General features: G+C 39.8%; 2 gene segments (V, D, J or C); both read right to left on the reverse strand.

Annotated features, from left to right (window-relative positions):
• Positions 1 to 2,022: 2,022 nt before the first annotated feature.
• Positions 2,023 to 2,843, reverse strand: LOC131919448 (T cell receptor alpha variable 22-like). The segment is given in 2 exon segments: positions 2,023 to 2,619; positions 2,792 to 2,843. Coding segments are annotated over 2 exon segments (489 nt in total).
• Positions 2,844 to 11,690: 8,847 nt separating this feature from the next.
• Positions 11,691 to 12,212, reverse strand: LOC131918986 (T cell receptor alpha variable 8-3-like). The segment is given in 2 exon segments: positions 11,691 to 12,091; positions 12,170 to 12,212. Coding segments are annotated over 2 exon segments (444 nt in total).
• Between the last annotated feature and the right edge of the window lie 1,469 nt (positions 12,213 to 13,681).

Below are 13,681 nucleotides of genomic sequence, written 5' to 3' on the forward strand. Positions count from 1 at the left end.
GGCATCCATGGTCTCTTAGTGTCTGCATTACATCTGTCCAGGTCCTTCTGGCTTTCAAAGTCTCCGTTGAGAAATCGGGTGTTATTCTGATGGGTTTGCCTTTGTAAGTCACTTGGCCTTTTTCCTTAGCTGCCCTTAATATTCTTTCTTTATTCTGTACATTTAGTTGTTTAATTATTATGTGGCGAGGGGACTTTTTTGGGGGGTCTAGTCTGTTTGGTGTTCTATAGGCTTCTTGTATCTTCGTAGGCATTTCCTTCTTTAAGTTCGGAAAGTTTTCTTCTATGATCTTGTTGAATATATTTTCTGTGCCCTTGAGTTGGTATTCTTCTCCTTCCTCTATCTCTATTATTTGTAGGTTTGGTCTTTTCATGGTGTCCCAAATTTCTTGGACATTTTGGGTCATGACTTTGTTGGCTTTAGTGTTTTCTTTGACTGATGAATCTATTTCTTCTATTGTATCTTCAATGCCAGATATCCTCTCTTCCATCTCTTGCATTTGTTGGTTATACTTGCATCTGAAGTTCCCAATTGTTTACTCAGATTTTCTATTTCCAGCATTCCCTCTGTTTGTGTCTTCTTCAATTTTTCTCTTTCCCTTTTCAGGTCTTGGACTGTTTCCTTCATCAGTTTCGTTGCTTTTTCATGATTTTCTTTCAAGGATTTATTGTTTTCTTCTGCTTTATTTGTCCTTTCCTCTAGTTTTTTTTTATAGCATTCTTCCCATTTTTTGTTTATCTTTTCCTCAATTTCATTTGTGAATTCTTCTATATAAGCCTCTACCCTCTTCATGATGTTATTCATAAGGTTGCTTTCTTCTGCTTCTTCTATTTTGTGATGTTCAGGTCTAACTGTTGGAGGAGGGCTAGGTTCTGGTGATGCTGTATTGCTCTTCATTTTGTTGTATGTACTTCTGCCTTGATGTCTGCCCATCTCCTTGTGAATTCGTTCTTGGACTTATCAGTGCTCTTGGTCCAGATAGAGCTGACAGATTCAGGAAGCCTCTCTCTCTTGTCCAGATGTGAGCTCTGGGGCAGGATGGGAGCTGAGGACTGGTCTCTAAGTCTCAAGAAGTGGCTGGGGTTTCAGGCAGATGGGCATAGGGGCAGGGCGTGGAGATTGCAGGGTCTGCCAGGGGTCTTGGAGAAGGGGAACCTTCCCAGTGGGGGTGGAGGGGATCCTGCCTGATGGCCAGAACCTGGGGCCAAGTTGCACAGGTCTTCCCCGGAATGGCTGGTGCCCAGGGATGGGATCTAGGGGCGGTCCTCTCTGGGTCTGAGCCCAGACCCTCACCTCTTGTCCAGATGGGAGGAGGGGTCAGTGAATTTGTGAAGCTCTATAAAGTAAATGTTTTAGTCACTCCAGTCACTGTTGTAACCACTCAGCTGCTGTTTCAACATGAAAACACAATGGACAGACAAACTGTGAATGAGTGAGCATGGCTGTTTTCCAGTTCCTTACAGAGACAAGTGGCAGGCCTGGTTTTTCAACTGTGGAATATAATCTGCCAGCCCTTGGGAAACAACAGCTGTTTGGATCATATTTCATTATTTTATAATGTATTAGTCCGCTATTATGTGACCTTTAGGAGAGTCCTACTTTTACTTTTGAAAGCAATGTTTTAGTGAGAAGTTATGCACATATATTACATTATAATGTGTAAATATTTTGGTAGAATTAATTGCTGCAAATATTATTGTGATATAAATTGCAAATATATTTCTCTAGTTTGTCATTTATCTTTTGGTTCTGATCATTTTTATGTGAAATATTTGTTTTATATTGCATAATTGAATGCATTATACTTTTAAATTATCAAGACATTGTAGAAGTGATGTCATGATTTATAATAAGATTTGTTTACCTTGCCTTTCTACAATGTAATCTATCAGATCTTCAAATTTAATTCTTTTATCAACTTCATATTGAACAGATGAGTTGGAAATGTTTGTATCATGCTCTCCAAACAAGGGATGAAAACAGTTGCTTTAAACTTTCAACTTTGAGAAATGATCCAAATAATTCTGGAATGTGTAAGAGAAGTTTATAGTTCATGACATTAGCACAAGCATTTGATAAATAAAGTGTTCATTTTAGTCATGCTGGCTGACGTTTCTGAACATTTAAGCTTCTCCAAGTCAATGTCATGTCAATCTGAATTTAGCCATGAATTTCTGCTGTGCTAATTTTGGGTTTCCTCAGAACTTCTCTGTAATTGGTGGAGATCTGATAAAGACACAGCTGTGAAAAGCCTCCTGTAGAGTCTCCCTGGGGCAGGGCTGTAGCTGCATACCCAGCTGCAGTTTGGGGCCAGGCTGTACACTGGCTGGGAGCACTGTGCCTCAGCAGCACAGAGGTAGGTGCCTGAGTCCTCCAGCTGGGCATCCCTGATGTGCAGGGTGCTGTAGCGCTCCTTGGAGTTGAATGTTGACTTTAACCTCCCATTCTCCTTTGTTCCTGGAGTCATGAAGAACAGACTGAGGAGGCTGCCCCCGGGATTCTGTCGGAACCACTGCATATATGCCACAGTGACAGAAAAATTGCATCTCAGGGCAGAATTGGTTCCCTCATGGAGACTCAGGGCTGGAGGACTCTGCTCCACCTCAAATCCTCTCACCCCTGTTGGGAAACAAAAGCAAACCAGAATCAGTGAGAAGTTTTCACCCACACCTGTCTAATATCCCAGGAGACACCATGAGGTGACTGCACAGGAGCTTTTGGTTGGCTCATCCCCCTCCACCACTGACATTTCTGGAGAATCCCTAAAGCAACTTAGGTGAGCACAACTCACAGCAAATCTGCACCCACAGAATCCCCAGCACAGCTCCCAGTTTCCTCTCCATGGCCCCTTTCCAATTGCTGGGATGTCTTCTCTCCATCTCTGAGGGGTGTCAAGTCTTGTGCTCAGACACACTTGTGCTTATGCACCAAAGTTTCTCTCCAAGTTGCTGAATGTTCTCTTTCATCTGAACAAGAAACTCCACCCACCTTCACCTCACAATTCTGCACAATAACTCCTTCACAACTATGAAGAACAATATGCAGATCCCAGAACACTATATTTCTAAGGTAATATTTCATATAAGGGGAATTTGGGGGAAAATTTGTGAGGAAGAGAAATTCATAAATTCAGAATACTGGTGTGAACACTGATGGCTCCAGTGGATTCAAAGAGCTTTGCAGAATCCTAGCAAGATTTGTTTGCTTTTTTTTTTTTGGAAAAAAATTTCATACAATATATTCTATACACAGTCTCCCAACTTCAAACTCCTCCTAGATTTTTTTCTATCTCCTCACCTACCCGACAGCATGCCCTTTCATTCTCATTTGCTCCCTCTCCCTCCCTCTCTCTCTGCCTCCCTGAGCAAACAGATAGACAAACAAGCACATCAAAATTAAAACATAATAACAATCAAGAAACACATACAACCAAACCCATAAAACACAAGACAATTAAATATAAAATATAGATAAGAGACCAATAGGACCAAAAAAGGAAAAGAAAAAATCAAACTTAGCATTATGCCAAAAAAAATACCATTGGGTGCATTCTCAATGTGTACTGGCCAACAACTACTGGCCTTGGGATCACCCTTCAATATAATTGATATACTGAATGAGAAGTTCCTGCACCTTAAGTCATATAGTGGGACAAATCAGCATGCAATACACTATAAGGGATAAGAAGAATTTCTTGAATTATCAGATCATCATGTACATACAAAATGTTCCCAAGGACAGTTTTATTGGTCATAAGAAAACAAGGCATGCCCGTGTTTTCACCATTATTTATTTTCCATTTTTTCCCATATGCCCTGCTCTTTCCCACAGCTGTTCAAAAAAAACACAGCTGATTCCAACCAGGCTTAGAATGTCTGCTCAAGTTCAGAGAGGCCTCCTATCTTCTACTTTTTCATACCTTGTAGTTCCCAGTTTTCTTCTTAAGTAGTTATTCTTTATCTTTCTAGTTTAGAGTTTATATATATATATATATATATATATATATATATATATATATGAATGATAGAAAGAAAGAAACATAGATAGATAGATAGATAGATAGATAGATAGGTATATAGATAGATAGATAGATAGATAGATAGATAGATAGATAGATAGATAGACAGGCATCACATATATATCATATACAGTATAAAAGGTATTGGAGTAATTTCTAGATTTTTTTTATTTTGAGAAATTTTTATTTTGAGAAATTTTTAAAATAAAACTAGAAGCAATGAATGCAATGGAGATATTTTCTCTTCAGTGTCCATCCTCATAATGCCCAGTAGATTCTATTTTGCTTACATCTGTTCAGAGAATTGTTCTTAAAATAGATTTATGGACGCAGGGGATCCAGTTAACAGGCTCTAGATATCTATGGTTTTATATAGAATGACTGAGAGCTAAAGATCCAGTGAACTCCACACAGTGACCCCTACTCCTTGCGTTGTGGGTTGATTGCCTCATATCTCTTCTCAGTTCTTCAAATCTCTAGGCAATTTAAGAAAATGTCATTTCTATAAATCCTGCAGCACCCCCTAGTGGACTGACACCACCACCAAAAGTGACTTCAGGCCATCTCCACAAGTCTCAGTAAACCGGCCTTTTCACTCCATCACTTCCTGGTGAAGGAAATGCAGATGGTCAGAAGACAAGATTGTCTAGATGGAGTTCTCAGAAAAAATAAAAATGGCCAGGAAATATCTCAAAATTCTTCATCATCATTAGCAATTAGGGAAATGCAAATTAAAATACCTCTGAGATTTAGTTTCACCCCAGTTAGAGTATCTAAAATCAATAAAACAACTGACAACAAATGCTGGTAAGGGTGGGTGGAGCGAAAGGAACCTGCATTCACTGTTGGTGGAATGAAAATTGGTACAGTTACTCTGGAAATAGGTATGGAGAATCTTCAAAAACTAAAGATAAATCTACCACATAACCCAGCTGTGCCACTTCTTGGTATATGTCTAAAGAACTCTACATCTTACTCCACAGATAGTTGCTTTGCTATATTCATTGCTGCTCTACTCACAATAATTAGGAAATGGAAACAACTAAAATGTCCTTCAAGGGATGAATGGATAGTAAAAATGTGGCACCTATATGTTATGGAATATTCTTCAATGTAAAGAAAAATGGCATCATAAACTTTTCAGGTAGGTGGATGGAACTAGAAAAGATTATTTAAAATTAGTTGACAGAGAACCAGAAAAACAAATGCCACATGTTCTGCCACTGAACTCCTAACTCCAATGGGAATTGGAGAGGCACCTAACTCCAAATCTTCAGATGGAAATATGTAACTTGGAGAAACCACAGAAGCCAGAAAGATCCAAAAGGGAACATGTAGTTGGAGAGAAACACTAGAAATGGGAATAGCAAAGTAAGCATAATTTGGGTGTAGAGGTTCAGAAATGAGATATCATCCTCATGGATTTTTCCTTTGATGAGTATGAAGTGTCCTTCCCCACCTCTGTTGATTAATTTTGGTTGGAAGTCTATTTTGTTAAAATATTAGAATGGCAACACTAGCTTGCTTCATGTGTTGGTTTGCTTAGAAAATCTTTTTAAACCCTTTAATCTGAGTTAATGTGTGTCTCTGATGTTGAGGTGTGTTTCTTGTATGCAGCAGAAGGATGAATTCTGCTTTTACATTCATTCTGTTAGCCGATGTCTTTTTTATCAGGATATTGAAGCCACTGATATTGAGAGATGTTAGTTAACAATGGTTGTTAATTATTGTTATTTTAGTGGTGGTGGTGGTGGCAGTAGTAGTCAGCGTGTGTGTGTGTGTGTGTGTGTGTGTGTGTGTGTGTGTGTGTGTGCTGTGGGATGTTCTGTATGGCAATTGTGTTGCTGATTAGTCAATAAATAAAACACTGATTGGCCATTGGCTAGGCAGGAAGTGTAGGCGGGACAAGGAGGAGAATAAAGCTGGGAAGTGGAAGGCTGAGTCAGAGAGACACTGCCAGCCTCCACAATGAGAAACAGTGTGTGCAGATGCCGGTAAGCCACGAGCCACGTGGCAAGGTATAGATTTATAGAAATGGATTAATTTAAGTTGTAAGAACAGTTAGCAAGAAGCCTGCCACGGCCATACAGTTTGTAACCAATATAAGTCTCTGTGTTTACTTGGTCGGGTCTGAGTGGCTGTGGGACTGGCAGGTGAGAGAGATTTGTCCTGACTGTGGGCCAGGCAGGAAAACTCTAGCTAGAAGTGTGTGTGTGTGTGTGTGTGTGTGTGTGTGTGTGTGTGTGTGTGTGGTGTGTGTGTGTGTGTGTGTGTGTATGCTTCCTTTCTTTTGGTTTGCTAGTATGAAATTATTATTTATTGTGTTTTCTTGAGTGTAGTTAACCTTCCTTCAGGGGTAGTTTTCCTTCTAGTATCTTCTTTATGGGTGGATTCATGGATAGCTAATGTTTAAATTTGACTTTGTCATTAAATATTTTGTCTTCTCCATCTAGGTTTATTGAAAGTTTCCTGGGTTTAGTAGTCTGGGCTAGAATCTGTGACTTCTTAGATCCTGCATGACATCTGGCTTTTAGAGTCTCCACTGAGAAGTTGGGTGTAATTTTAATAGCTCTGCCTTTATATGTTACTTGGCCTTTTCCCCTTGCCACTTTTAATATTCTTTTTTGTTCTGTATATTTAGTGTTTTGATTATTATGTTGCAGGGGAACTTTCTTTTCTGGTCCAATCTTTTTGGTGTTCTGTAAGCTTTTTGTATCGATTAGCATCTTCTTTAGTTTAGGAAAAATTTCTATGATTTTGTTGAAATTATTTTCTGGGACTTTGAGCTGGAAATCTTCTCTTTTTTCTATTTCTATTATTCTCAGGTTTGGTCTTTTCATAGTGTCCCAGATCTCCTGATGCTTTGTATCAGGAACTTTTAGATTTAAAATTCTCTTTGACCAATATATCAATTTTTCCATTGTATGTTATATGCCTGAGAGTCTCTCTTCCATCTCTTGTATTCTGTTAGTGATGTTTGCTTCTGTAGCTCCTGATCACTAACCCTGACACATGCCTGACCTCAGCTGCTTTCCTTAGTCTCAGGGGCAAATTCTATAGCTCCTTTCTTCTCGCCTTAACTCCAGAACCATTTGGCCCAAAGTGCCAAATTCTGCTGATTGCTGGGGCTGGAACATGGCTCTCTCATTCAATTATATCTTCACCAGCTTTCTGTCTTTCACTGTCTAAGCTTGGCTGTCCTGAACTGGCTTTGTAGACAAGGCTGGCCTCAAACCCAGAGATCTGACAGCCTCTGCCTTCCCAGTGCTGGGATTAAAGGCATGCAGCATCACACCCCACTCTAAGCTTTTGTTTAATTCCTTTTCACAAGTTAGAAACTTAGGTGGGTGAGATCTTGCTCTGAGGTCACCACTCCCTTTATTCTATTTCTTAATCAGTTTGTCTCCTTGAATACAGGACTTAGTTCCATTCCTTTTTCTTGTATTCTTTTTTTCTCCTCAAATATTTTTACTTGCTCAGCTTGCTCTGTTTCATATATATATATATATATATATATATATATATATATATATATATATATATATATATATATATATATCTTCATTTGAGATACCACCAAGAACTACACAACAGAGTCTATACTAGGCTGTTTTGAGATATCCACTGCCAATGGGATTAGTACCTCAGGCAGACTCTGGACAAAAGCAAAAAGCAGCCACATTCTTCACCAAAATATTACAAGAAAAATCTGTAGGCAACACACTAAAATTCTCTTCTGAAACCTCTTGAGCCAGTCTCCAGCAGTTCAAATAACTCTTAGTGCCACTGTCTTCCATGTTCCTACTAGTATGGCTCATTCAGCAGTGCTTAAAGCATTCCACTCTTTTTTAATGCATAGTCCTACCGTAGTATTCCTACAGACCAAAGTATGGTCAGGCCTATCACAGCAATACTCCAGTCGCTGGTACCAACTTCTGTCTTAATTAGGGTTCTTATAGCTGTGAAGAGACATCATGACTATGGCAACTCTAATAAAGAAAAAACATTTAATTGAGGTGGCTTGCTTACAGTTCCAGAGGTTCAGTCCATTATCATCATGGTGGAGTTCATGGTGGTGTGCAGGCAGATATGGTGCTGGCTACATCTTGATCAGGAAGAAACAGCAAGTAGACAGTCTCACTGGGTATGGCTTGAGCATATATGGACCCTCCAAGCCTGCCTCCACAGTGACACACTTCTTCCAATAAGAATATATAGAATAAGAATACAAACATTCCATATCAGCAAAGCCATACTTCCTAATAGTGTCTCTCCCTTTGGGGGCCATTTTCTTTCAAACTACCACATCCAGATTTTCCATTTCCAGTATTCCCTTGGTTTGTGTCCTCTTTATTGCTTCTACTTCCATTTCCAGGTCTTGAATAGTTTTATTCATTTCCTTGACATGTTTGTTTGTGTTCTCCTGGATTTCTTTAGGAGATTTATTAATTTCCTCTTTAAGAGCCTCAATCACCTTCATCAGATTGGATTTAAGGTAATTTCCTTGTGTTTCAGAATAGCCAAGGCTTACCATAGTAGGATAGCTGGGCTCTGGTGGTGCCATATAGTAATCCATGTTTGGAATTATTATACATTTACATTTAATTTGTGAGTGTATCTTTGTTGGATGGATGCTTTTTGATGTTTTCTCTCTTGGTTTCTGTTTCCTCTCTGGTTTCCCGGCCTGAGTTACCTGTGGTTCTGGTGACCAGTTAGTCTTCCTAACTGCTGGCCACCATGCCCAGCTTTTTATATGTGTGCTAGAAATCATACTCAGTCTAGTAGGATGTCTCTGCAGGAGATTTGGTGACTTGTATGGCCTCTGGGGGTCTGGGTACCAGCTTGGTCTGTGGGATTCCTAGTACTGATGTGACCTCCAGCAGAGCAGGAATCTTCTGCTGGAGCTGTGGGCCAAGATATGAAGCTCAGAGGAGGGGTATTGGAGATAGCTGGTAGGTTTTTAAGGACTGTTAGCAGGCAGTGGATGGTGTTTCACCTGGGATTCCTAGTACTGGTGTGGTCTCCAGCAGAGCAGCGGTATTCTGGAGGGGTGTGGAGTGCCTTTGTAGGAGAGGTTGAAGTGAGAAAAGGAAAAGAGGGAAATTAAGTAATGTTTTAATTTCAAAAAATATTTTTTAAAAGAAGCAAAAAGTGGTAAAAGACACCCATTGCTAATGGCAAAAGAGTGAAATTTCCCTGTAGTTTCCTAGCTAGACTTTGGAAATTTTCAGACATAGTACTTATAACAAAGGGCCACATCTTAAGTTTGCTTGGAATGCCTACAGAGAAGGGGGAAATTCCATGGCCTGGACCTTCAAAGTTTGCAGTTCCTAAAACTTTTTTGTGGCATGTGTACATCTCAACCACTAAAATACAGTGAACAGGTACAATTATGTACATGCCCAGCTAACATTAAACCTTGCAGCTTAGAGGTCAGGTATTGCATGTGTGACACTGAAGTGACTCTCAGTTGGAAGAATCAGCTAAATCTGCCAAGAATGCACTCCTCCAGCTGTAATTTTAGATGAAGACCAGGGCAGAGCACACTGACATTCCATTGTCAACAATGTGATTAATGTATAAATCTCACCACGTTTCATGTGAACTATCATATAGTAGGCTTTGTTAGCAAGAGCCCAAGAGCAGTGCCATGTTACATAGTATGACCAAACAGAAAAAACTTTTTAATGAAGGGACTTCGGTTGGTGATTCAACTAAAGAATGTTAGATGCACACCTTTCCCCAAATGAACATGGTATAAAAGTCTAGATTAGCCTGTACTTTGACTCACTAACAACCAAATGTTTAATCCCTAAATATTCCTTGTGTAGCCAGTGTGGGACAAGATGGAACAGAGCGTGCTATATTTGTATATTAGGTAGTGTTTAGTAATGACAGTGGCGGATGCTGCTGCTCATAAGAACATGAGTAAATCTCAGTGGCATGTGGGGTGAAGAGAATGAGAAATACAAGAAAGCCTTCCATATAACTCCACAGACTTCAAGTTCTCAACCAGGCCAATTGTGCAGTAACAAAAATGGGAAAAGCTCTTGCCTGCAGGAGGTGAGTTGATTTGAAAGGTATGCATGAAAATTTCTGGGGAGACGTAGGTATTGCGTTTATAGATTGTTTACAAATACCACTGCCTTCTCATTTCATTATAAAGAAAATAAAAAGTAGATTAAAAGAGTAATATGTAAGATAAATTACTTGTTATTAGAATCTTCAGGTAAATTCTGTTTGTGTTCTGTATCAAAATATTCATGTGTGCAAATGTATGTGAGTGTGCTCATGTCTGTATGGGTGTAAGTGTGTGGAGCATGGATGACTACATGTGTGTACCTACGTGTATGTGTACATGTAGAAACCAGAGGAAAACGTTGGATGTTGTTACTCAGGGATGACCAGCTTGCTTGTGAGGATGTGCATATGTGTATTTGAGTACACGTGTGTGCCCATGAATGTGGAGGCCAGAATTCAACTTTGCATGTCATTATTAGGAGCTGTCCACCTTGTTTATTGGGGACAAGCCCTCTCACTGACACATGGGGCTCATGCTTAGGCTATGCTGGCTGAGTAGTGGGCTCTAGGGATCTGTCTGCCTTCATTTCCCCATCATGCCCAGCTGTTTATGTGTGTGTGCTGGAAATCATGCTCAGGTGCTCATGGCTCCATGTCATTTACACATTTCCTTTTTTACCAAGCATCAGCCAGAAAATTCTTTCTTCTTTTTCCTTTTTATCCAGAGTATCGTCATCCTACTAGGCTGTAAGTGCACAAGCATAAAATCTTCTACAATTCTCCCAAGTACAGGGAGAAGGAACTAAAATTCCACACTGGAACCAGTGAGCACTAATGTCCACTGCAACTCTTGCCTGTATTTTCATCAGGGCACTGCTATGTTAGGATAAAAGAATTTATCTTTGATGTTCCAGTAGTAAAATGACATAAAAGAGGGTGAAAGCAATGTGTAGTAATAAAAGATACTGAGGGAATCATACCACAAATTCTCAAGTAGATTGGAATTATCTGAGATGGCCAAAAAAAAAAATAATAAAAATAAGATAAGACTTTTATAACTGTGAAGAATTCTTTGGAAAAACACCAATGATCTCCAATTCCTTCTTCTCCTGTTCTATTTTTAGTGGCTAATAGAATGGATATAATTATTTTAGATTTCTAAGCTTCCATGGTTCTGATGAATTCCTATATTGACTAACAATGCATCAAATTCTTTCATAAATAGAAATACTTAAATATTATGACCAATTCTGATCAGTACATTTAGCACCAAAAGAAGAATTTATAGGAAAATCAGTATGAAGGACTCAGTAGTGAAGGCAAACCTCAGGCCAAAGCCTGGAGAGTATACTTTCACATTCTGTGTAGAGGATACATTAAACGACAAATGGAAGTCCAGCTTCTGGTATTTCCCTGCAGACACAGTCAGCCACTTAAGGTAGTTGGACTCTAAGCAATGTCCACACAGGAAATGATTTTCACAGATAACAGCACAGTCTCTTCCATTCTACAGAACTGTGATTGCTCATTAGTTAATTTTCAAAATAAGCAAAGAGCTTCTGAGACAAAAAAAAAGATGGTGGATATTATAGCTGGACCTGAGTTGTGCAAAAGCAGCTGGGACTGCCTAACTTTTCTTATCTCCTTGTCACTAAGTTGAAAGAGATCCTTCAAAGACCCAAGGAGAGACCTTGAGTCTGAGCACTCCACTGCCATGGGTGTTTATGTTCAGCTCCCCCTGCAGCCCCAGACACTGTGCACCTAGAGCACAGAAGTACAGAGCCGAATCACTCAGGTGCACAGAGGCTTTCTTCAGGTGGAAGGAAGAGTCCTGCTTGATAAACTCAGCCTCAAAGCCGCTCAAGCCACGAACCAGGGTGTCTCCAGAATAATACCCAAGGAGACGCTGCAGCCCTTGCTGTGGATACTGGACATACCAGTGCAGATAAGGCGCCACCCTGGAGGAATAGTTGCATCTCAGCTGCAAAGAGGCTTCTTCACTGACAGTGACTTGGGAGTCAGGCTGAGTCACTGACTGTGCTCTGGAGTCTCCTGGAAAGGAATCTTAGGTCAGTCACTGCGGACAGTCAGAATCCCAGGGTACTGACACCATGAGGAAGCTGTACTCACTCAGAAATTTTAACCCCAGCACTGGGAGGAGCACCAGGAGCATGGCTGAACACTGGGAAGGCTGAAGTTCTGTTGTGGGAGGCAGGAAAGTAGCTGAAGAAAGCAAGAGCTTGAAAATAGGTGTGAGGAAGGGTCTGCTGGAGAAGTGTCCTACTCAGCTGAAAGCGGTGAAGCTGCTAATACGAGCCTGGAGGGGTTTGAATAGCTGATTCTCGTCACATGCCTTTGGTAAAACTCAGCCAGCTGCAAGAAGGATGAGATGTGAGCAGGTGAAGATCTTCAATGGAAGTAGGAACGGTGGTGAGTGCAGCAGCGCCCTCTGGAGGCCAAATGAGGAACCAAATGTCCTGAGGGTCCACAGCCTTGTCACCCCTTCTGTCTCTGTTTCACAGACAAAGTAAAACTTTCACAAAGCACATTGCTCCTTTTCCTAATCTATGTTGATGCATTAGGTCTGGCATCTGCTGGAAGTGGGAGGGATTGTTAGTACTCATTATGAAACCAGTTTATGAAATGCACCCCAGACTTCAGATGCAATTGTCTCAGGCTGAGTTTGAAGGGCCACTACAGCTATGGTGGTGATGTGTGATGGTATAGTTATTGCCCTTGGTGGATGCTCTGCAGCACAAAGGCAACAGGAAAACACATGAAGTAAGGGTACCTCTGCTGTCCATGACAATTGTGACTCTAGATGAGAAGGTTTTTCTGCTAGAGTTAAAACATGGCTGGTGAAATTATTGTCCTCCAGGAGAGAAACTTGTAGCTTTGTCTGGGTCAATGGAATGCATTGACTAAGTCATAATATGCACTTTCTTTGATAATACTTTGGAAATACTAACAAGCCATTACCTAAAGTAACCAAAAAAGTCATAATACCAAAATTAATAAAATTAGAAATGAAAAGGTGAACACCACAACAGACAAAAAGGAATTCAGAAAATCAGAAGAATATGTTACATTTATATTCCACTAAACTAGAAAATCTAAAGAAAATAGGTGACGTTCTAGATGCATATAACTTCCCAAAGTTAATCAAGATGGAGTAAAAACATTGAAACAATTGCATTAAAATCAATTGAATTACTGGAAGTAGTAATTAAAAATTCCACAACTATCAGGGAAAGATTGGCATATGCCTTTATTCACAGAATTTGGAAAGCAAGGGCAGGTGGATATCTGTGAGTTTGAGGCCAGCCTGGTCTACACAGTGAGTACCAGGACAGCCAGTGCTACATAATAATCCCTGTTTTTAAAAAAAAAAAAAAAAGAAAAAGAAAAGAAAAGAACAGTACAGTAAAGAAAAGAAAAGAAAAGGAAGAAAAGAAAAAGAAAAGTCCTCCAATTAGGAAAAGCCAAAGGCCAGGCTAATTCAGCAGAGAGTTCTACCAGACCTTCAAATAAATAACACCAATATTCCTCAAATTATTCCATAAATCATAAGAGAAGGAACTTTTTAAAATTCTTTTTATGAATCCAATATTACAAACCAAACCAGAAAAAAAACTAACAGAA

Source organism: Peromyscus eremicus, chromosome 9 (assembly GCF_949786415.1).
Source record: "Peromyscus eremicus chromosome 9, PerEre_H2_v1, whole genome shotgun sequence".
Lineage (NCBI taxonomy): Eukaryota > Metazoa > Chordata > Mammalia > Rodentia > Cricetidae > Peromyscus > Peromyscus eremicus.